Below are 25,961 nucleotides of genomic sequence, written 5' to 3'. Positions count from 1 at the left end.
ACTAAAGTTGGCAACACATTTTTGAAGTAAACAGATGCTGTGTGTGGGGGCACGCGCAATGAAACCACAAGATGTTGACTGTACCACATAACTACATACCAGTCAATAAAAGATGCAGAAACTAAAGTCACATAACAAACTATCCAGAAGCTAAAATTGAGTGACCACTTACTTGTTATTGCAAAAGGTGAAAAAGCATAAAAAAAACATGTAGAATAAGGAAGAGAAACTGAAATATTGAATAATTGCAAAAGACCATCATAATCATATAAAAAATGAATTTAAAAAGGGAATGCAACAGGATGTAAAAATTATCACCCAAAGTTTACTTGATCATGAAATAAAGGTTGTATTAGACATACTAAAACAGAATAAAATCAAAAATGAATGTTAAATTAAGACCAGTTTTGATTTTAGAATGGAAAGGGGAACTAGAAATCTGAAATAAAACAAGATACACTGCATTTACAGGTGATGCCTCAATTGATATTACTCACTTTTTTTTTTTTTTGTGCTCGTCTGGTTGGCTGTATATCTAGCATATCTGTTTTCCAGAGGGCTGAAGATTTGTCCTGCTTGAGCATGAATGATGTTTTTAATGTCCTTCATTCAATTCATCACATAACTGGGTCAACAATGGGAGAAGAAATCCTGCCATTTTTTATTTTTATTTTTTATTTTTTTTTGGAGGGAGAGAGAGAAAGGGATCAGAAGCAAATCACTCATTTGATAATGTACAATGCAACAAGCTTCCCCCCCCCCAAATAAAAATAATGAAGGATATTGAAATTGATTGGAGAGATAAAAGACTAAGAAATTGCAAGCAAACTAGAAAATAACGATGCAAAGCAGGAAAATAAAGCAAATACAGAAGTAAAGAAATATGTAAAATATGGTTATGCATTACTTTTCAACCTATAGAGAATTATGCAATAAAAGGAATGAAAGGTGCAATTATAGGTGAGTGCAGATGCATTGCGATATGCTTGGTTTGTTGATGATATAGGTGTATCACCAGCAACACTATTAAATTTAGAATGGATGATGTTTTATCTGATTATGGACTTAATACAAATGCAGCAAAAACAATGGTGGCAGGTTCAAAAGAAACAAATAAGATAAAATAGTGATTACAGATTAGATAACTGAACAAGTGAAATCCATATATATCTTGGAGGAACTGTTCAAGAAGATCTAAGTTGCAAATATAAAGAATTGTTATGACAAAAGAAGTATTAAGGAAAAATAGATTACTTATTCTTACTTATAAATGAAGACATACAAAAACATTTTTTGGAGTGTATTCTTACACAGTTGCAAGACTGGTTATTATAGAAGGAGACTGGAAAAGAAGTATGGCACTGAGGAGTAAATTGGTGTGTAAAGAAAATGAAGTAGTTTTACAATGAATGAAATAGAACTGGGTATGAAAGAAACCAATCATAAGACGGAAGATGAAATTCCTGGGGCTCATATGGAGACATAACAAATGGATTGTAAACATATTAGAAAGGAAGGTATCAGGGAAAAGAAGAAAAGGGCAAAATAACATCAGAGAAGACTTATATTAATCAGAAGAGGTTATAATTACTAAAGAGAAAAGCCAAAAATAGAGACCTGGAAGAAGGAACTCACCCTAGTGACAGGGACTGTTTAGAATGATGAATGGGTAGATATTCTAAACACCGAACATAGAATTTTCAAGCCACTTCAGACATACCTCCAATAACAATTGCAGTAATTTAATAGTGTAAAACAATTACCTACAAATTGAATAGTTTGACAAATATTCATGTCAGAGTGAAATTCAAATCCAGAGCCTGTTCACTATAGAGCAGTCACTATCCACTCAACTAACCATGCCTACAGATACCAAACAAATGAGGACAGGATGATAATCTGAAATCAGCTATCCAAATTTTATTTTGCACTAACTTAGCATGCAAATATGCACACAAATACATTATGGTAGTACAGTCTAACAAACTAAACACCTTAAGTGACTTTAAAATATTTCTGCTTAGCAAAGTATATAACATCTCTGCTCTCTGAGCAAGGCTAGGCTGTGGGTTTGAATCTACTGTGCTATTTGGTATGCATTTAGAACTATTGCAAAAAAGCCTTAGCATATTCTGTTTATCTGATATTAGGAGTTGCATAAAAATTTCAAAATATCTAAACATGAAAAGAAATATTCCTTCCTGTTTAAAAATTACCTGGAGGGGTGGGGATATTTTCTTATATGCTGTATGTTCTTTAACCTATCTGATATATTTCTGAATATAATGTGTTATGTAAGTATTTCAACATTTTAAAATAAATAATTAAATCTTAAACTTATGTATATTAATATTTTCAGAAAAGGTAAATATCCCCACTTTAATAAAAGTGAAATATCTTCAAATTAACATAAACATTCAGAATTTATTATCTTTTTTTAAATATTTCAATATAATTTGCCTACTTACTTGATGAAAGAGCGGTTGTTTAATTTTCACATATACCTGTAAGAGTAAAATAACGTACAGTACTATAAATGCACCATAGAAGTATTAGTATCTCTTAGTAGTAAAATTCTGTATAAATTTGAATTATGTTCAGATACTTATATACTGACCAATTATTTCATACCTCTGGTAATGAAGCCTCGATATAACGAAGTCCACAATTTCAAGCCCCATTTTATTTAAAAATATTAAAATTTTAAGGTCAACGTCTGGCAATCGCCAGATTGGCAAACAATGGTGACTCGTCATCTATTCCCAAGCTATGGGTGTGTCTGTTTTTAACAGTTTTGCACATCATCCGCATAATTTAGTCATTGCTTACACTTCATTGGGTGTGTTTCAATGTGGTGCATTGCAATAAATGATGTATGTTCTCTGATAACATTATTGTAGATTTTGTAAATATTAAAACATAAAACTCCATTTTTACATTCCCACAATTTATGTTTTTCTGCTATTTACACCATTTTCCGTTGGTCCCGTCTTAAGGCCTATTTTTACTATATATTGTTTTCACGCCATTAACAACTTGTTGCGGATGTTATTTCCCATGATTTGCGGTTTTTTCTCAGGTGGCAACACTGATTTTTGAATTCCATTGCAGAAATCTATGCATTTCTGTTCCCAGACGGCATTGCTTTTGGCTGTAGTTTCATTTCTGCCATCATGCTGACAGCAGTGATGAGTGATACCCCGATTTTTCATATCAATAATTTTAAACTATCTGTAGCTCGTGGCACCCATAATGTGTTGTGATGCGATTTCACACTCAGTGTTGTATTGAAATCGTGAACAAGGATCATCATACACAAATTGTGAAATCACATTCACACTTCTACCAAGTAACAGTTGTTACTCGTGAATATTAGATATCAGTGAATAAACCACAGTTCGTGAAATATTGCTTCGCTAGCTTGCAGTGTTGGTGTTTGTAGTCGCAATTCAGAAGCATGTGGCATATTGCAGAATTTCTGCTATGTAATTTAGTGTGTGATAGTTGCTTTCAAGTTGTGTTGGTGGATGATGGAAAAAAAAGATAGAAAATGTATTTCAGTAGAAGAAAAGATGGCAATTCTGCAACGTGTAGATTGGCATGCAGGAACACGTGCAATTAGCAAAAGATCTTGGACTCTCCGTGTCCACTTTGAACACGATAGTAAAAAACAGGTCAAGCACTGAACTCAATGCAAAGCAATCTGGCGCTATGTCAAAAAAACAAAAACATATCCAGACATCAACATAGGATGAATTGGATAAACTTGTGGCGGAGTGGTTTGTTTCTATGAGAGCATCGGGTATTCCAGTCGATGGCACCATACTCTGAGCGAAAGCGCTTGAATTTGCTGCGAGGTTTGGGATTAATGGTTTTACTACGTCAAATGGATGGATTGATCGTTTCAAGACTCATCACAATAATGTGTATAATCAAGTGTGTGGAGAAAGTAATAGTGCTGCAGGGGAAACTGAAAACCAGTGGAAACATTAACTAAAGACTATTATTCAGGACTACGAACCAAAAAGTATTTTCAATGTTGATGAAACTGCGCTCTTTTATAACATTCTGCCAAGTAAAACATTGTGTTTTAGAGCAGAAGTGTCAGGGTGGAAAACTCAGCAAGCAGAGGATAACTGTTTTGCTCATGGTCAATGCTAATGAATCAGAAAAATTACCTCCACTGGTAATTGGTAAATTTAAAAAGCCAAGGTGTTTTAAGTACGTGAAAAATCTGCCTACTAAGTATGATGCCAACAGCACAGCATGGATGACCAGCAGCATTTTCACATCCGCCATACATGCTCTGGATGCTAAAACGGGGGAAAATCACTGCAAAATACTACTACTAGACAAATGTCCTCCACACCCTGAAGATCTGTAGCTCAGAAACATTCTTTCCCCCTAATTGTACAAGTGAGCTTTCAGCCATTAGATCTGGGCATCATCCATGCATTTAAATATAGAAAAATGCTTGTTGAAAAAGCTTTGTTTATACATGATAATGGTATGGACCCAAAACAAATGACCATATCAATCCTTGATGCCATGCATTATGTTGCCAAAGCATGGTTGCATGTTACTCCTAAAACCATATCCAACTGTTTCCAGAAGGCAGGAGTTACGTTTGTGAAAGAGGAGGAACAACTACAAGAGGAAGAGGATATGTCAGAGCCCAATAACTGGTATGTGATGGATGAGTCTTTCTCATTTCAAGACTACGTTGATGGTGGTGTGATCACATCAAAGTGTAGATGACATCCTTTCCAACCACCTTGGCGAAAAAGAAGTAGCTGAAGAAGACTGATCAAGAACCTGCCTTCCCTACTAATAAAGAAGCAAAGGAAGCCATCTCGTTTTGAGGGGGTATATTGCAAGGGCATCAGGAGACAATGGGGCATTTAATGCCTTATACACTGTGGAGAGGCAAGTGGAACTTATAAGAGTGCAGAAAAAGCAAAAACAATCAACAATTAGAGATTCTTTTTAAATAGATAAATGTAAGTAATTCTAAATTCATTTATTTTCAGTTATTAAATTTTGTAAATCTAGCATGTAGAGTCATACTAGCAGTAAGTCATCTTTTAGCCTTTTTTAATGTTTTTTTACATTTCCTGCTATTTACACTTTTTTCCATCAGTTCCTTGGAAAGTGCAAAAAAGGGATTTTACTGTATTTAGTTAAAATGTCAGAATCAAGGAAAGGAAAAGAAAAGCAATTTCTTTAGAAACTAAATTAAATATCATACAATGTGTTGAAAGGGGTGAAAGAAAATCTGATATTGCACATTCTTTAGGATTAGCACAATCAACTTTAACAACCATACTTGGTCAATCAGAAAAAATAAAACAGTCTGCTAAGAATTGTACAGATGTTACCAGCAACAAAATTAACTCACTTAAGGAGTCCAATTTTAGAAAAAAATGGAGAAAATCTTAAGTTCGTGGATGGATGAAATGTCAACATTATATGCCTTTAACTCAAATGGTTATTAAAGAAAAAGCATTATTTTTGTTTATTAACCTGAAATCTAAACAAACTGAAGAAATTGCAGAAAATTTTGTGGCTTCTTGTGGTTGGTTTGAGAAATTTAAAAAACGAGCCAGAATTCATAGTGTAAAATTATCAGGAGAAGCTGCAAGTGCAGACATTGAAGCTGGATTAAGTTTCCAGAAAAATTAAAAGGAAATAATTAAACCTGAAAAATTTTCATCAGATTTGGTGTTCAATGCTGATGAAAGCAGTTTGTTCTGGAAACGGCTACCATCAAAAAAGCTAATTTCTATTGAAGAAGAAAATCAGTAGCCAAAGACAGTTTAACATTACTCTTTGGATCAAATGAAAAGAATGTAAGAAATTTATTAAAGTTGCTAACAAATTTTAGAAAAACTTGTTAGCACCAAAGCCAAAGAAAATAAAGACAAAATTAAAGAAGTTCCTACCGAAAAAGTGTTAGCAACCAAAGATTTAAAAAGGTGCTTGAATGACATTGAAAACATTCTAAATTTTTTCAGTGAAAATGATCCTGATTTAAGAAGAAGTGTTACTGTTAAGTGATCAGTGCTAAATGCAATAAATCCATATAGGCAATTGTTAAATGAAAGAGAAAAAAAGCATAAACAATCGACTTTAGATTCTTATTTTAAAATGTCGTGATTTCATCTTTGTTAGCAACACCACAAACACTTTTATCCACAAGGATGTTTTATTAATGCTAATATTTCGCTGGTTTTTAACTCAGCATCATCAGAGCACAACACACATGTAAACGCGACAGTGAGTGGGTGAAACAATAAAATTGCGAAAGACAAAAGATCTAAAGTCCTATTTTTGGCGCCCTCTAACGGGGAAAAAAAAAAAAAAAAAAAAAAAAAAAAAAAAAAAAAAAAAATGGCAGCAGTTATCCAGGAGTTTTTCTTAGGATAACCGTCTCCCAAATTTTTGGCAAATTAATGCAACCATATTTGTTAAGGTTGGGAGAATTCTTCAAAGCCATTGCTGACTCAAAAAATAATCTTTCAGATCTATAACAACTCCTAAATAGCACATTCGTTTTCCTCCATCTAATCCTGTGTGAAGGAGTGTCCAAAGCGTGGTCTGCCAGTCCCGACTTGCCATAGTAATAGTAGCGAATGTATCTTTCATGTTCTTCCAGGCGGATGTTCACTGATCTTCCTGTTTGCCCATAATAGGCCAAGTCACAGTCACATGGAACTTCATACACTCCTGGGTGTACTAAAGGGTGAAGTTTATCCTTTGGCGAGCGGATCAGAGTTGCCAGCTTGACATGAGGCTTGAAGGTGGTGCGAAGGCCATGTTTCAACAATACTTTGGCTATCTTTTCCGATGTACCTCTGATATAGGGAATGGAAATGGTCATGTTGTATTCTTGTGTATTGGGGGGGGGCAGAGTAATGGGCCTATGTAGTATTTTTTCTATTTTGTAGGGATTGTAGCCGTTGGCTAAGAACGTATGGCGCAGGTACTGGAGTTCAGTAGTCAGAGCTGTATCGTTAGAACAAATGGCTCTGGCTCTGTGTGTAAGTGTTTTTAAAATGCCGTACTGTTGGACTGGGTGATGATGTGATTGTTTATGTAGGTATCTTCCTGTGTGTGTAGGCTTCCTGTAAATAGAAAAGGATAGTGATCCATCTGAAAGGCGGGTGACTAATGTGTCAAGAAATGGTAGACAGTTATTTGATTCTTTTTCCACTGTGAAGTGAATTTTGGGGTGTTGGCTGTTTAGGTAGGTGACAAAAGCGTCCAAAGTGTCTTGTCCATGGGGCCAGATGGCAAACACATCGTCTACGTAGCGCAACCAGACTTGTGGCTTGTACGTAGCTGTGGTATATAGTGGTAATAGAAAAAATACTACATAGGCCCATTACTCTGCCCCCCCCCAATACACAAGAATACAACATGACCATTTCCATTCCCTATATCAGAGGTACATCGGAAAAGATAGCCAAAGTATTGTTGAAACATGGCCTTCGCACCACCTTCAAGCCTCATGTCAAGCTGGCAACTCTGATCCGCTCGCCAAAGGATAAACTTCACCCTTTAGTACACCCAGGAGTGTATGAAGTTCCATGTGACTGTGACTTGGCCTATTATGGGCAAACAGGAAGATCAGTGAACATCCGCCTGGAAGAACATGAAAGATACATTCGCTACTATTACTATGGCAAGTCGGGACTGGCAGACCACGCTTTGGACACTCCTTCACACAGGATTAGATGGAGGAAAACGAATGTGCTATTTAGGAGTTGTTATAGATCTGAAAGATTATTTTTTGAGTCAGCAATGGCTTTGAAGAATTCTCCCAACCTTAACAAATATGGTTGCATTAATTTGCCAAAAATTTGGGAGACGGTTATCCTAAGAAAAACTCCTGGATAACTGCTGCCATTTTTTTTTTTTTTTTTTTTTTTTTTTTTTTCCCCGTTAGAGGGCGCCAAAAATAGGACTTTAGATCTTTTGTCTTTCGCAATTTTATTGTTTCACCCACTCACTGTCGCGTTTACATGTGTGTTGTGCTCTGATGATGCTGAGTTAAAAACCAGCGAAATATTAGCATTAATAAAACATCCTTGTGGATAAAAGTGTTTGTGGTGTTGTTAATACCGTGAAAAATAGTCATGAATAACCATCAACGCCTAAGCTTATCAGTTAGATCATCTTTGTTAGGTACGTAAAGCCCTCCAAAGCCCAACCCCGCATCCAGACCACGAAGAGTGGAAGCAGCATAAAGTAGAGGATTGTTTTGCAAGGTGAAGCATGGTGGGGACTTCGTGTGCCTCAGGCTGATACGGTAGCTGTGCTTACAGAGAACCTTGAAAAAATGGCCAACTAAAGGGGCTCTGGCGAAGATGTTAGGACTGCAATGACATCGCTGTTTCAGCATTGGTGGAAGAATCCACACATCAATGGCAATGTGAAACAACTGGCGGGCAGAAGAATCTGAATACAGATCAACGGCTAGCAGAGTGAGCCAAGTTAGCTGGCTATTACAGATGTGGAAGAGATCAGGGCCTCACCATGTTACTATCCTCTATCCCAGTAGTGGCATGCCCATGAATTTTGCTGGCACATCAACGATTTACATATGATATCCTTTTATATGTTTATAAATTATTCCACCTTTTTTTTAATTGTTACAATACGTACAAGTTAAATTTTGTTTCACAGGAGAGAGCAACTATGAAGACATGAATTTGATTGGTGCGGTATTAACAAAAGAGCACGTGACCCAAAGACAAATGGAACCGACAATTTTTGAGTTGAAATGCTAATTCGCTTCAACCGAATTCCATAACATCTACAACTGTCATAACATTCACTATATATTTCTTAGTTTTAAGACATTCACGATGGGGTGTCGTTTATCGTTCCGACAGATCTTCTCATTACTGGCAGGCTCAACTCACACAAAGTTTCAACCCTTGGTTGATTTTTATTGCCTTGTTTGTGTTTGAGCTGGAAAGGGAACTCACACAAGCATTATATGGCATGTTTCAATTCATGGTAGAATTTTATTTGAAGTTAACGTTTGTGATCTGTCATAATGACATCGAGAATTTCAAATGCAATCAAACAAATCAAACAAAAACTTATTTTGTGTAATTGAAAAATTGGACAATAGTTTTAGTTAAATACTGTGTTTCTGGTGAAAGTGCAACACATGGTTTCGCTTGCATATACAGCTTAGTTTCTGTGAGAAGGGTACATGTGATTCATTAGTTAGGTGCCGTTTTTATTCCAGCTGTCTCTAATTGCACTATTTGTTGAGAAATATATGACACAGACTGCAAAAGACTCTGTACTTATTCAGGGATACCATAAAACTATTTTTTTCTTCTTACGTCTACAGTATATAATGGCTGTTGGGGAGGGCATGTTGTTTTTTGTGTGGGAAGCATATATGCAAAACCTTTTAATGTCTTTTTTCGTAAAGTGAAATCAGGGGTGCCAGTTATACGCGAGGGCAAGTTATATTCAACGGTAAGCGTTTGCCGACAAGTCGACATCCTTCTGCTGCTTCCTCTGCTCCGCTGACTTCTATGGTGAGTTACAATGCATAAATATTTTTCTCACTACCGTTTTTTTTTTTTTTTTTTAAAACCAACATCATTAAAATCAATTTAATAATACAATAATAAACTTTATACTGAATAATATTATAAATTTTTGGTGATCAGAATGGGATGTCAATGAAACTTACCTGAAGTTAATTTAATGATGTTGGCCTGGGGAAACTACAATATTGTAGCATTAGTCCTGTGATCGATAACTAATTTAAATGTGTACTTTTATATTTGTAAGCATGCTACACTGTATACATTAAGTGTATTAATATTCTTTATGATTATGCCATAATTAATTATTAATATAATTATTTACTAAAATAAATAGCCAAAAGGCTTCACATTGGCGACACAAAATTATATAAATTAAGTGAATATAAAATCCAACATTATTTCAAAGCTGACTACAGAAACTATAGACGTTTCGTGTGAAATTTCACCAGAGATCTTACGGGATTACACTTGCCCATACTACAAGTTGCCCTAGCCGATAGAGCAACTAGTAGTATGGTGGCGAGTATTCCCAAGAAAATTCTATAGTTACTGTAGTCGGCTCTGAAATAATGTTGGATTTAATATCCACTTAATTTATATAATATTAATGCTTATGTTAGTTTAATGTATGAACTTTAAAAAAACGGGAACGGTATTTACGAGTAAGTTTATTGGGACCGAGTCCCAATAAACTTATTACAGTAAGAATAAATAAAATTACAGTCTTATAGAAAAAGAATTGAGAACGACTGATCCTTAGGATTCCCTGACTTTTCCCTTTTCTAATCACACATGCGTGCATTATGATTTCGCACTGCACATCCCAGTAGGCAGAAATAAGTAGCAGCAAGTGCATTATTGTTGTGTATGTGCACTGTTTTGTTTTTGCTACTGTAAATGGGAATTAAAAAGATAATTTAATTTAGGCATATAATAAAATGTTGATTTTTTTGAAACTATAAAAATGTATTTGGTTTAAGTTGTGAATTATTTCGTTACAGTTCTACTGCACATGGCTGGTGAAAATAAATGAAAATTATCAGTCAAGCAGCGGAGAGTTCCAAAGCTGGTGGACTTAAGAGTATGGCATGATTAATAAAGACAAAGCAATATGCGATTTATGTTCCGGGACAGTTGTGTGCAGAACGTAGTCAGTAAAACGGCATTATGAGACAAACCATAAATCGCTCCTTGAGAAAAGCAAGGACAAACAGAAAGAATTTATTGCTCAGGCAATTAAAAATAGAAACATCCAGTCAACAACCCTAATGAAATTTATCAGCAGTCATTCAAATATAACTGCTGCTAGTTTTTTTTGCCTCAAACGTAATTGCCAAACACAGGAAACTTGTCAGTGAGGGGGAATATATAAAAGAAGAATATTTAAAATGCACACCAGTTCTCTTTGAAGATTTTGAAAACAAGGAAAAAATTATTCAAAGAATAAAAGATAAGCCTTTGGCTAGAAACACAGTGAAAGATAGAATCATAAAAATGGCTAAAAATATAACTCATCAGCAAAAAAACAGACAAAATCTTCTGGTTTAATTTCTCTTTGTCTTGATGAGAGTACCGACATAACTGGATCAGCTCATTTAGCAATTTTTATTCTTATTGTGTTGGGAATAACAAAGACGAATTGATAAGTTTAACATCATTAGTAACAAAAACAAAAGGAATAGATATTAGCAACGCAGTTGTAGATGCACTTGCTGAAAGAGATATAGATTCCAAAATTGTATCAGTAACTAGTGATGGTGCTCGCAGTATGACTGGAGAGGAAAATGGGTTCGTCAATTTATTTACAAAAACGTATTGGACATTCCATTCTGGGTTTTCATTGTATTATAGATCAGCAGGTTTCATGCGCAAAGGCTAGTTTCAAGCCACTGGAAGATATGAGCATTGTAACAAAATTGGTCAATTTTATATTGGCACATGCTTTAAATGAACGAAAATTTATAGAATTATTAAGTGAGGTAAACTCTGTGTATAATGGTTTACTTATGTACAACAACGTCCGATGGTACATAATGAGAAAATCATTGAAAAATACAATCAATTAATGAACGTCGAATGGCTTTCGAAATTAATGTTTTATACTGATTTGTGTTTACATTTAAATTAATTAAATGTTAAACTGCAAGGTGTTAACAAGACAATTATTGTCATGCTTGATTTAATCAAAGCATTCGAAGCTAAATTACCAATTTTTAATCGTGACGTTATTTCCAATATTTTCCTAATACAAAAAAAATTCTTTGCAGATCTAGAATCCCATGAAAAAACAGATCAAGTTAAATTGACAAAAGAGTTTTCTACAGTTATTCAGTCGATAATCAAAAGAATTTTCTTCACGATTTATGCAGTTCAGGCAATTTGCAGAGACATCAAAATTTATTTTGCACCCAGACACAACAGATAAACTCAATTTGGAGATTTTCGAGTGATTGAATTTGGAAGATATAGAAATGCAATTAATCGATTTTCAATCTAGTTCTATATGGAAACAAAAGTTTGTCAATTTGAAAAATGACTTGGAAATAATGGAAAATGATCGATTATTGGGTGCAATTAAAAAAGAATGCAGAAGAGGAAATATTGAGAACTTGGAATGCCATTCCTGAAACCTTTTTGTTGATTAAAAAAACTAGTGATGGCTATATTATGAATTTTCTCCTCTACATATGCTTGCGAGTCATTATTTTTCGAAATGAATTTCATAAAAGACAGTTTAAGAAATAGAATGACTGATGAATCTAGTTCAGCATGTGTATTGCTAAAAGTGACAAAATATGAACCTGATATAAAGCATTTGGCATCTAATGTACAACAGCAAAAATCTTATCAATGATATAAATTAATGAATTGATAATAGGTTGATATTGATTTGTATACGACAATGCGTATGTCAAATTATGAGTTCATTTTTATGAAATTCTATGTTAATTTTTAAACTTGTCTCAATAAAATTCTGCAATTAATTTTGTATTAATTAATGTTAATTAATTAGTTGCCGACGTGCCCGGCACGTCAGCAACTCCATTTGTAAACTTTTGGCACTCTGACATAAAAAGGTTCGCCACCACTGCTCTATCCTATAGTCAATTATGGAGAAATGGAAATATCTTACAAGCTATGCTTTGGAAGTTGGAACCTATGCAATGTCCCAAGCTGTAAATAGTTTCAGTGTCTTCTTCCTTGTAACTGAGTAAAACTAGCGTTGCAAATGCACTCCATGAATCTTAAAGGAAGGTCGGCATCTGATATTCCTCGTTTGAAAACAAGAAACAGTCTTGAAAATTGGAACTTGGAATGTGAGAACAATATATAAGCTAGGGAATTTTGACAACCTTATACAGGAAATGAAAAGACTTAAAAAGTTGATGTGATGGGAATTAGTGAAACAAGATAGCCTAACATGGGAAAACTAGAAAAATATGGCTTTACGTTTGTATATTCTGGTGGAGAGAAGCATGAATAGAGTGGGTTTCATGATTAAGAAAGACATTTAAATCTGTAATGGGTCAGTGGTCCATAAATGAAAGAATAACACATTAAATTAGCCACAAAGCCTTTTAACATCATAATCATTAACACCATAATTACCCTACAATGACTCACAATGAAGAAATAGAAGACTTTTATAATAACTTACAAAAATCTATAGAACATGTAAAATCAAATGAGATACTCATAGTGATGGGCGACTTGAATGCAAAGGTTGGAGAAGGGGAAGAAAATCCAGTTGTTGGAAAATTTGGATTAGGCGAAAGAAATGAAAGAGGTGAGAGATTGATACAATTCTGCATTCAAAGCAACTTATGCATCGTGAATACTTTCTTTCAACATCCAAAACACAGACTATATACTTGGACAAACCCAGATATCCCTATAAAAAACCAAATAGATTTCATAATGATAAATAATAGATACAAAAATAATATAACCAACATAAAAACATACGTAGGTGCTGATATAGATTCAGAACATAACCCTATTGTGTCTACTTAAAAAATTAAACTAAAAAATATTTCTAAAAACAATCATACCGAATGACTTGACAGCTCTGAATATACCTGACAACATAATGGTGTTTAACTCCAAAATTACATCATGTAGGATATAAAACAGAAGACAATATACTTTGTAACACGAAGGAAACTGAAAACAGGTGGTCATATTTTAGAAGCGCAATATATGAGACAGTACTAGAACTTATGAATGAAAGAAGAAAAGTACATAACAGTATAGAATACTCAGCAAAATTATAAAAAATGAATGCAGGAAGTCTAAAGACAAGTGGCTAAATGAAAAATGTAAAGAAATAGATGAACTGGACAAGAAACACAATAGTAAAGAAATGCATAAGTCAATCCAAGCTCTGACAAATAAAAAGAAAAATTTCAACCATGATCTTTGTATAAGAGATCAAAATGGAAACATGCTACGAGAGACACAAGATATCATAAAAAGATGGAAAAAATACGGAAATGAACTGTTTAACTCTGATCACACAGATGCACCAGATATACAAAATATGGATGGTGAACCAATTACATACGAAGAAATAGAATACACTCTATTGTCAAATGAAAACAAGTAAAACACCAGGCCCCGACCAGATCCCTATCAAATTGTTAATGAAAGTAAATGAAAAAGTAAACACACTTAATGACCTAAAGGTTATTTTTAATAACATCTATGATACATCCCTGATGATCTAAGGAAATCCATCTTTGTCACTATTCCCAAAATCCAAGAACTTTTGAATGTTCAGAATATAGACTAAAAAGTTTAACATGCCATGTTACAAAATTATTACTGAGAATAATCCTAGAAAGAATAAAAAGCACTGTCAGTAGAAACAGAAGGCACTCAATCAGGTTTTCAAAAAGACAAAAGGTACAAGAGAAGGAATTCTCAATTTGAAAAGATTATGTGAAAGAAGCCTTGATAACCAGAAAAGCATACATCTTTGTTTTATTGATTATACCAAAGCATTTGATTCAATAGATCACAAGAAATTAATACATATCCTACAGAATAACAGGATAAAAGGGAAAGATCTATGTATAATTACAAATATATATTGGAATCAATTGGCCTCAATAAAATATAATTATGTATATTCTGACAACTTTGAAATCAAAAAAGAAGTAAGACACGGATGTGTCTCATCACCCTTACTGTATAATACACACACACACACACACACACACACTAGGGGACCTACGGCACCCAACCTCCTGTGTTCCGGACTGGTAGGCCGGTTCTCATTGAATTCTGATGACTTGACACTCAGGGTATGCCGAGTGTCAAGCCTACGAGGCCAAACACCCCCCTCTCTCCCCGAGTTCTGGACTGGTAGGCTGGTTCTCCTTGAATTTTGAAGACGCGACACTCAGGGTAGCCCCCGAGTTTCAAAACATTTCAAAAAAAAACGTGGCATAAAAAGCCATGTCATTATATATATATATAGCGAGCAAGTTTTTAAAAAATTTCAGAACTGAATTTAGAGAAAGATGTTGGAAGCTTATTTTCCACTTGGTTAGACTATAATAAATTTAGTTTAATCCTTTATCCAAAGAGTAAGCAAACAAAGTTTGCACCTGAAGTATCTTCAGGACTGAGGCAACTCGTAGTAAAGGTGGACCAAGCTCTCATCACTCCTTGTCTCAGTACCTCCCATAATGGAAAACACATCTCCTTGCAGAGATGTATAATGCTGTGCATTGAGGGAAGGGCCACTACCCAGATCGGTTTTGACCTTTTGAGGTCTCGTCAGTGGGAGCCAGACCCAGAAGTGGTGATACTAAGGCAGAAGTAATATTTACTTATACGAGTTGCCAAAAGGTGTACCACCTTATTAAATTACTCTGGATTTAGAGAAAGATATTGGAAGTTTATTTTCCACTTGGTTAGACTATAATAAAATTTAATTTAATCCTTTATCCAAGTGTAAGTAAACAAAGTTTGCACCTGAAGTATCTTCAGGACTCAGGCAACTCTTAGTATGTCCTGAAGATACTTCAGGTGCAAACTTTGTTTGTGTACACTTGGATAAAGGATTAAACTAAATTTATTATATTCAGAACTGAAGGGTGCAAAAGTCAAGGGTAGGAACTTCAAGTATGCAGATAACAGTTCTTATAGATGAATCTGAAGATGATTTTCAAAACACTTAGTCACAAAAATTTACAATAGAAGCCTAGACAGGATTAATTATTAACCTAAAGAAAACAAAGTGCATGATTATATCAAAAGAACCAATAAATAAGAAACTAAACATAACTGTTAACAAAAAGGAAATTAAACAGGTTTAGTCTTTTATATATTTGGGACAAATGTTTACAGACACAGGAAATTCCCTTAAAGAAATAAAAAGAACAAAGATAGCAAGAGAAGCCTTTACTGATATGAAAACTGTTCTAACATCCAGAGACATTAATATAGATAAGAAAAAGATTAACAAAATGTTATATCTGATCAAATCTTCTCTACAACAGTGAAACTTGGACTCTAAATAAATAAGCAGAGAAAAAATTAGAAGCTTTCGAAATGTGGACCATCAGAAGAATGTTGAAAATACCATGGACAGAGAAAATGAAAAAGTTTTAAAGAAAGCAAAAATGAAAAGAACATTAATGAAAATAATTAAAGAACGAAAACTTAATATTCTGGATATCTAACTAGACAAGAAGGCATTCAGATATTAACATTAGAAGGGAAATTAGATGGAAAAAGAGGAAGAGGTAGACCCAGAAGAATGTGGTTTGAAGACATTAAGGACTGGACTGGCTTTAATTACCATAAATGTTAAAGAGCAGCAAAAGAAAGAAAAAAGTTCCGTGACATTGTTGCTAACCTCCTTCTAGGGGATGACACTTGAAGAAGAAAGGCATGTAATATTGACTTTTTATTTAATAAAGTTTTTTTTTTTCAAATAAAAAAAAAAAGTAATTTTCTTTATGTACGAACATATCACTATTATGGCCATAGTATTTTTTACCTCTGAGAATAAAGTTTCGCTTAACAAAATCATTTTGTGGAATGCATCCTCTTCGTTAATCAAGGTATGACTGTAATTGGTTTTCAAATGGGATTATAATATTTCTTCAAGATTATAAACTTAGATTCTTCAGATGTCTTTCTAGCGAAAGGCCATAAGAGATCAGTGATGCATTCCAGGTAAAGCTGGATGGTTAGTCTGGTTATTATTATGATTCAGGCCTCCATGGAGTCAAAACACTCATTGTGGGAGGTCCTTCCTAGAAACACGGTCTATCATACCACTCCTTGACCATTTGTGTTCTCATCAGGCAATGCATTCCATAGTTCAGCCACTTTTCATGCAAAGAAACCACTCCTCACCCTCTTGCTCACAGCATCTTTCGTAACTTCCAGGGATGGCCCCCTTGTCCTCGCTCCTTCCCCCTGTTCCACCTAGCAAAAGAACTCCCCAGTGTCAACTCTCTAACTACCTCTCAAAAGTCTCAATCACATCACCTCTTCTATCTACTAAACTCTGCAGTCCACATTTCCTCAGCAGATCCTCATAACCAACATTGTATAGTTCCTGAAACGATCTTTGTTATCTGCCTCTGTATCGTTTCCACAGTTAATTTATCCTCTTCAAATTCTGGGGATCAAATCTGAGAACAATAGTTCAAGTATGGTCTGATCAGGGCTTTATACAATGGAATGACAACTCTTATCTCTGCAGGTCAGCATCTTTCTAAGTATTACAGCAATCCACTGGGTTACCTTTGCCATCTCTTGCAATACAAGGATTGTTTGAAAAGTTTGGTAAATTTCCAATAGATGGTGACACAATTCGTTCATTCATACCAGTGTCAGCACGCATCATCTTTTTCATGACCCATGGCAAAATTTTAGCCTCATGCGATGCATAGATTGGTAGAGCCTCTGCAACTAATGGCTCAGTTAAGTAAGTTTGAGCATGGTTAGTAGTTGGAAAGGGACCAATTGTTCGATGCTGTTGGCACACTCTCCCTCGATGAGTCTTTGGACTCCCTGGAGGTGTCAAATAATAATAGTTCTCATTTGGCAAATATTTAAAATGACCGTGTTCGCATGTTTTTCGTAAAAATGGAGAAAAACGAGTTTTGTGCAGTGATAAAACACTTATTTGAAGTGGACAGCCACACAGATCAAAGCCGAGTTAGATGCAGTTCATGGGGACTCTGCACCAGCATTAGACTTTATTTTTAGATAAATTAGTTCAAATGTAGTTTTATGTCCATTGAAGATGAACCAAGCTCCAGATGCCCGACTGAGGTCACTACAAAGAAAATGATAAATTGCACTTGAAAAAGCTGTGTGTGTGTGTGTGTGATGGGTGCTGCAATTGTTGACTGTCGATCAAAACTGCATACAAAAAGGCATTTCAATGCAGTGTTTGGTGAAAATCCTGTGTATTGCAATTAAATCTCAGGATTTTTTGTGTTGATTCGTGACTGTAGACAAAACTTGGATCCACCACTACACACCCAAGTCCAAGCAACAGCAGTCAAAACATTGGACAATGCCCAGTGAAAGAGCACCGAAAAAAGCAAGGCCGTTTTGTCAGCTGGGAAGGTGATGGCCACTGTTTTTTGGGATTACCAAGAAATTATCATGATAGACTATTTGGAAAAGGATAAGACAGTAACAGGAGTCTATTATGCATCATTGTTGGACTGTTTAAAAGACGAGCTGAAGAAAAACGGCCAAGATAGACGCACAAAAAAGCACTCTTTCATCAAGCCAGTGCACCGTCCCACACATCTGCCATCGCAATAACAAAACTGCATGAACTAAGGTTCGAACTGGTTACATGTCCACCATATTCTGCAGACTTGACCCTGTGCGATTTGTTCCCAAACTTTCAAATCTGGCTCGGTGGGAAAAAATTTTCTTCAAAGAAGGATGTCATCAAGGCTGTCAATGATTATTTTGCACAATTTGACAAATCCTACTTTTTAGATGGATTGAAAAAATTGGAAACTCACTACACTACACGTGTAGACCTCAGTGAAGACTATGTTGAGAAATAAAGGTGATTGTTTTCAAAAAAAATGTGAAATCATTTTTTTTTTTTTACCAAACTTTTAAAACAACCCTTGTATGTTCTCCGAATTTCAGGTTTCTATCAATCATCACCCCCAGATCTCTCCTCCCCTACTTCCTCCAGTACAGCTCCTCTAACAGAGGATGCTACTACCTCCCATCAGTGTATCCCAAACTTCAAGACTTCATATCTTGCTGCATTAAACTGACATCCCCATTTATTTGCCTATCTGTCCAGTTTATTCAAATCCTCCTGCAGGGCTCCACATCTGCACTATTACTAATAACCCTTCCTAGCTTCACATCATCTGCAAACAACTGAATATCCCCTGCTGCAATCCACTGACAATGTCATTGATATAAAGGTTAAACAATACATGTCCCAGTACTGAGCTCTGTGGGACCCCACTTGTAACCTTCTGCCTCCTTGATACTGCCCCACCACACACAATTCTGATACCTATCAGAAAGCCAATCCTGAATCCATTTGACTAACCTGACATCTAAACCCATGCACTGCGAATTAAATATCAGCTTATCATGTGGCACCATGTCAAATGTTTTTGCAAAATCCAATAAAATGGCAGAATATGCCTTTCCCTCATCTACTGCTCTTGTCAAGTTATTATAAAAGGAAATCATTACTAAAGCAAGAGCACTCTTTAACAAATCCATGTTGATTCTCACAGATAACATTATGCTCATCTGCCCAACACTGTATATGATCCCTCACTAATTTCTCCAAGATAACTACTGATGAAACACAAACTGGTTTATAATTTGACACTTACAGTCTGCTACCACTCTTATGCAATGGCACTATCTTACCTTCCTTCCATTCCTTGGGTACCTTTCATGTAGCAAGACTTTCAATGAAAAGCCAGGTCAATGGAGTCAGCAGTTCTTTAGCACATTCTCTCAAAACCCATGGTAAAATTCCACCCAGTCCCACAGCTTTATTGACAGCCAGAGTACTCAGTATTTGAAACACTCTTCTTGCACCTCTAAACCTCAAACTTGCCCTATCCCTCTAGTATTAAAACCCACTTCTCCAGGATGAAATATTTCAATAAAGTGTTCATTAAACTCCATTATGTCCTCTACATCAGTCGCTCTATTCCCATTTTTATCCCACGTCATTCTTCCGCAATCATTTCTCCTCCTACTGGCCACAAAGCTAAAAAATTCCCTAAGATTTTCTTTGGATCTTAGGACCAATCTCTTCTCATATTCCAGTTTTGCCTTCCTCACCATACTATTCACTCTCCTGGTCTGAGTCTTATATATATTCTTCATGCATCTGCTCTCTACCCCTTTCCTTATATCTCTTCCATAACCTCTTTTTCACCTGCAATTCTTGTTTCATATTTGTTTGTCATCCACTTTACACCAAATTGTGTCCTCTACGTCACTCATGGAATACAGCTTACTGTTGCTGCTAACAAATATTCCTTCACAATTTCCAAGCAATAATGATATCTCACCCTTACAATTCCTCCCTCTATGGAACTGACCCAAGTTAATATTTAAGGCTATTTATAATCACCAGCCTTATAATTCCACATATATTCCCTTCTCTTTGATATTCCTACATGGGGAAGAGATGCCATCTCAGTTATAATCAGCTCTTCTGATGCTATGATCAAATCTTGAACCTGGCGTTCCTTCTATTATATGTTCCTAAGACATTTCTCTCAAGAATTCTAGAAATTCCATTCCCTTATTACTACATGCATTTTCCTCCTCCCAATTTATATTGCCATAGCTAAAAATTTCCCACAATAATCATTCTTCTTGCACTTGCCAAGCTCAACTGCCTAAACATCTCCTGCTACTCACCCTCTGTGTTCCTTGGCTTATAGCAACACACCACTAAATATCTTGCCTTGCCCACCTCTACCTCACACCATATTCTTTTAAAACCATAAGTGTCACTGCCCCCCCCCCCCCCCAAAAAAAAAACCTCCACTCTGGGAGGACATAAATCATCACTTATCATAAGCAGTACTCCACTGCGTTTTCCATCATATTCTTTCGATAAATTCTGTACCCTGCTACTTCTATTCCTGTTATTATATCATCTTCTGTCAACCACTTCCCAGAGAGAGAGAGAGAGAGAGAGAGAGATCACAATAATCTTCAGACAGGCTAATGCTATCAGTGCCACCAATTCATCTCCTTCATTCCAGATACTCCTGGCATTAGCATAAAGCATAAAAATGTCACTATTTCTATAACTATCCTTATCCCCCTCCTGACTCCACTGGATTCAATGTTACCCAATGTTTTGCCCCTTCTCTCAAGCACCTATTCCCAGGGTAGATGCCACCCCTGTTACCATCTACCCTGGTAATTGTAATTTCCCTGCATTGACACACCGACACGTTCAGAGAACAGCAATCTCTCCAGATGCCTACATCCTTCCTCATTCAAATACAAACAGTTCTTGTTTGTATTTGAATACACACAAGAATATACAATTCCTTTCTGTTCTCAAATGTTCTCCAAGCATCCACATATTCCAAGCCTATCTTCTGATACATTCTGGCTCTCATGCTATTCATTATTAATGCTCTTCTACTCAGCTCTTCATTATCATACCTGAGCAACACATACTATCTTCCCCTGTGAATTCTCATTTGCACTGCATTTACACTGCATCTCAAGTCATTCGTGCCCACTATCACAATCATCTCATCCACCCTTTCACCCTGCTTAATTGCCATAGACACACTTTCTATCATTCTTTCAGGCAAACACTCCTCTGGCATCCAATTTTACACACCACAGACCATCGAGTCCCCATACATCACACCTCTTACCACTCTGCCAAACAACTAACACCCCAGAATCAAGTTCACCCTGGAAGAGGGAAAAAAACAACTGCCTTCCTTTCTTAAACACACTAGTCACCTGTCAGCCTGATGGAACCTTGGTTTTCTCAGTTTATAGAAAACCCACCCATACAGGCAGATGCCAACAATCCTCCCCCTCACAACAATATACTACACAACAGGGATATTGAAAGTTTATTTTTCACTTGGTTAGAGTATAATAAAATTAGTTTAATCCTTTAAACAAGTGTGAGCAAACAAAGTTTGTGCCTGAAAGTATCTTCAGGACTGGGGTAAGGTGGTACAACACCAGAGCAACTCGAGACAGGAATGTTGGTAGCTTGCTCCACCTTTGCAATGAGCTGTCCAGGTGTTGTACCACCTTACCCCAGTCCTGAAGATACTTTCAGGTGCAAACTTTGTTTGCTCACACTTGGATAAAGGATTAAACTAATTTTATTATACAACAGGGATAAACTTATCTGTTCAAATGACAATGCCCTAACCACAGAACTAGAACACATTCTCAACACTTTCTTAGCTAATGGCTACCTTCCAAATAAAATCCAAAAAATATTGAAACCAATAAACCACAATCCCCCAATCTCCCCCTTCACAACAAGGATTACTCTAAATCCGTCACCATTCCCTATATATGAGGTACCTCAGAAAAAAATTACAAAAATTCTAAAAAAACATGACTTAACTGCTTGTTACAGACCATATAAAAAATTGGCATCCATTATCTGCTCCACTAAAGACTCCCCCAGACTAACCTGGTGTATACCAGGTCCCTTGCAGCTGTAAGCTGTCCTACTTTGGCCAAACAGGCAGGACAGCTAATATCAGAATTTCAGAACACAAGGACCACATCCAGTTTCACCAATACAGCCACTATGGTCTTGCAGACCATGTGCTGGATACCCGTCATAGAATACGGTGGAAGAAAGCCACGATAATACACCGTAGTAAATTCAAATATGAAAGGCTATTCATGGAATCAGCCTCAGCCCTAAGAAACAATCCAAACCTCAACAAATTTGGTTGCATGAGACTTCCCCAAATTTGGGAAACCTACATCAGAAGACCTTCAGCCCAATCGGCCAAGAATAGCAACATTCCCTGCTAGGGGGCACCATCAGGACTTTTAGGAGAAAGAATAGCTTCCTACTTCGTCCTCATTTACCGTGTGTTGTGCTTGTGTGCACGTGTCCTGCTTTTAAGTTCCTGTGAAAATGGCAACGTGACGTTGCCGAAATATTGAAAGTGTATTAAAATTTATTTTAATGTATATTCTATTGTACATTGTAATTTCCTTATGCTATTTAGTAAGAATATAGAAAAACAGCTTTTAATTTTTGGGGAAATTAAAATGTATACTAAGGTATTAATTAAAAACTTTAATCAATACCTTCCTATATTTCGGCAATGTTATACTGCCATCTTCAGGGATCACAAAATAATGATATGTGTATACAGACACTCATATTAAGCAATGAGGCTGAAGAAAGGCACTGAAATGGGTCCTAGAGTCCTAAAGGTGCCCCTGATCAGGCTAAATTGGGTTGTCTTGCCTGTTGGACTTATGATCTTAGAATGTAAGCTTCCCAAATTTAGGGCAGTCTCATTCACCAGATTTGTTCTTCTGATATCAGTCCTATTTCAGTTCGCCATGAACTCAGGCTATTTCATTTTGTAAGGAAAATTTTACTAACAGATACAGGAGACAGCTATGGGTTCTCCACTCTATCCATCCCTGACCAACTCCTTTATGGAGACCTATGAAGAAAAAAGCCTTAAACTCTGCTCCACATAAACACACTGTTTGGCTATGCTAAGTGGATAATTGGTTTGCTATTTGGCTGAATGGCTTGGATCCAATCCACATCTGAACACATTTAAACAATCAATACCCCAAGATCCAGTTTACATTGAAAAAAGGAAAACACCCTCCCTTTACTAGACACTGATTACACACCAGACTGATTGATCCTTGGCTTCCCCTGTTAACAGAAAACCCATGCATACATGAGTTAAATACATTCACCTGAGTTCACACTGCAGCCAGAATCAGTTCATATAACAATGCCCTAACTACTGAACTTAGCCATATCCTTAACACCCTCTTAGCAAACAGTTACAACCCCCAAAAAATATTAAACTAGTAAACCACAACTCACCCCCCCCCCCTTCATAACAGAGATTCTAATATCACCATTCCATATATCTAGGATACATCCAAAAAAACTAACAAAACATCCTAAGAAAATATGACATTCAACTAGTTACAAATCACATAAGAAATTAGCATCTTATCTGCTCCACCAAAAACCAGCCAGCCACTTCCTCCAGACCTACTTAGAGTATACCAGGTCCCTTGCAGTTGCAAACTGTCCTACTACAACACAACAGGCAGGACAGCCAATATCAGATATCCAAATACTACATCTGGTTTTACCAATATAGCCATTTTGGTCTTACTGACCATGTACTGGACACCCACCACAGAATATGCTGGAAGAAGGACACTTTGCTACACTTCAGCAAGTACAAGTACAAAACATTCCTTGAGTCAACTACAGCTCTGAAAAACTTCCCAAAGCTACCTAGGGGCACCTTTAGGACTAAGACTGACTTCAGTTGCCTTTCTTCAGCCTCATTTGCTCAGTGTGAGTGTATACAGCATTGTTTTGTGATCCCTGAAGATGGCAATGTAACATTGATGAAATATGGAAAGGTACTGATTAAAGTTTTTAATTATTCTAGTATAAATTGTCATTTCCTGAAAAATTAAAAGCTATATATAACCTTATCTGCAAGAAATATTAAAAAAATATACAGAGAGAACAGAAAGATCTACTATTCAGTATTTCTAATCTTTTATATTGTGAAAATAATTTTTAATTTTTATTTACTTAACTGATATAAATAAATGTTGTTAGTTATGCACATGTGACTGCTTAAAAAAGTTAATTTTAAGCATTCATTTTTATTTATTCAGTTATATTTATTCAGTAATTTTTAAGCAGTTTAAACAAGCGTAGTTGTGGTTCATTGTAGTTGGTGGATTGTGGGTGGTAGAGAGAGATGTAGAGTAGATGAGTCTTTGGACTCCCTGGAGGTATCAAGTAATAAAAAAAAAAGAGAGGAAAAGGTACTGATTGACTGTGCAACAGCTGTCTGGAACCTAATGTGTCATATAACTAGGATATACCTGTATCTGAAAACAATAGTCTGACTATGAAAAGGAGAATATCGAGACTTTTGTATAATTACTAATACAATAATTATCTGCTAATCATCACCATATAATTATGCACAAAATACAAAACATACTACCAGATTAAATGAAAATATTCTTGGGCGATTAGGCTGAAGGTCTTCTGATGCAGGTTTCCCAAATTTGAGGTAGTCTCATGCAGCCAAATTTGTTGAGGTTTGGATTGTTTCTTAGGGCCGAAGCTGATTCCATGAAAAGCCTTTCATATTTGTATTTACTACGGTGTACTATCGTGGCTTTCTTCCACCCTTTTCTATGACAGGTATCCAGCGCATGGTCAGCAAGACCAGAGTGGCTGTATTGGTGAAACCAGATGCAGTCTTGTGTTTTGAAATTCTGATATGGGCTGTCCTGCCAATTCAGGATAAAAAATTGGCATCCCTGATTCGTTCTACTATACACCTACCTGGTATACACCAGGTAGGTGTATATCAGGTCCCTTGCAGCTGTAAGCTGTCCTACTTTGGCCAAACAGGCAGGAGAGTCAATATTCAGAATTTCAGAACACAAGGACTGCATCCGGTTTCACTAATACAGCCACTATGGTCTTGCTGACCATGCATTGGATAGCTGCCATAGAATAAGGTGGAAGAAAGCCACAATAGTACACCGTAGTAAATACAAATATCAAAGGCTTTTCATGGAATCAGCTTCAGCCCTAAGAAACAATCCAAACCTCAACAAATTTGGCTGCATGAGACTACCTCAAATTTGGGAAACCTACATCAGAAGACCTTCAAGCCCAATTGCCAAAGAATACCAATATTGCCCACTAGGGGGCACCATCAGGACTTTAGGAGAAATAATAGCTTCCTGCTTCTTCCTCATTTACTGTTTGTTGTGCTTGCGTGCACGTATCTTGTTCTTAAGTTTCTTGAAAATGGCAAAGTGACGTTGCCAAAATATTGAAGTATATTAAAATTTATTTTATTGTATATCTTAGTTGACGTTGTAATTTCCTTAAATTACTTAGTAAAAACTTAGCAAATAGCACTAATCTTATTTTTGATGGCACCACCAACACAGAAATGAAATAACATACATAATATTAGTTACCAAAATGATAAGAACAAACTGAAAATTCATGCTTCAAAATTTAAATTTATGACAAAGAAATTCAAACATGACTGTATTCCCACATGTGCATTTCTCTGTGCAGGCACTGAAAATGCTTAGCTAATAAAGCATCTCTGGAGA

The 25,961-nt window shown here is 36.0% G+C and overlaps 1 protein-coding gene across 2 annotated transcripts in view; it reads right to left on the bottom strand.

The window, feature by feature from the left end:
* Window positions 1-25,961, bottom strand: part of LOC150094924 (alkaline ceramidase 3-like) — a 172,650-nt gene that overhangs the window by 58,504 nt on the left and 88,185 nt on the right. For both annotated transcript variants that reach the window (XM_090411349.1, XM_090411350.1), the window contains one exon: window positions 2,469-2,504. In XM_090411349.1, the coding sequence (XP_090267475.1) occupies window positions 2,469-2,504 (36 nt within the window). The remainder of the gene's footprint in view (window positions 1-2,468; window positions 2,505-25,961) is intronic.

Source organism: Typopeltis vanoorti, chromosome 21, assembly GCF_054136105.1.
Source record: "Typopeltis vanoorti isolate ZY-2024b chromosome 21, IOZ_Tvanoo_1.0, whole genome shotgun sequence".
Classification (NCBI taxonomy): domain Eukaryota; kingdom Metazoa; phylum Arthropoda; class Arachnida; order Uropygi; family Thelyphonidae; genus Typopeltis; species Typopeltis vanoorti.
The sequence above is the reverse complement of the archived record's forward strand: the minus strand, read 5'-3'. Positions and strand labels throughout refer to the sequence as shown.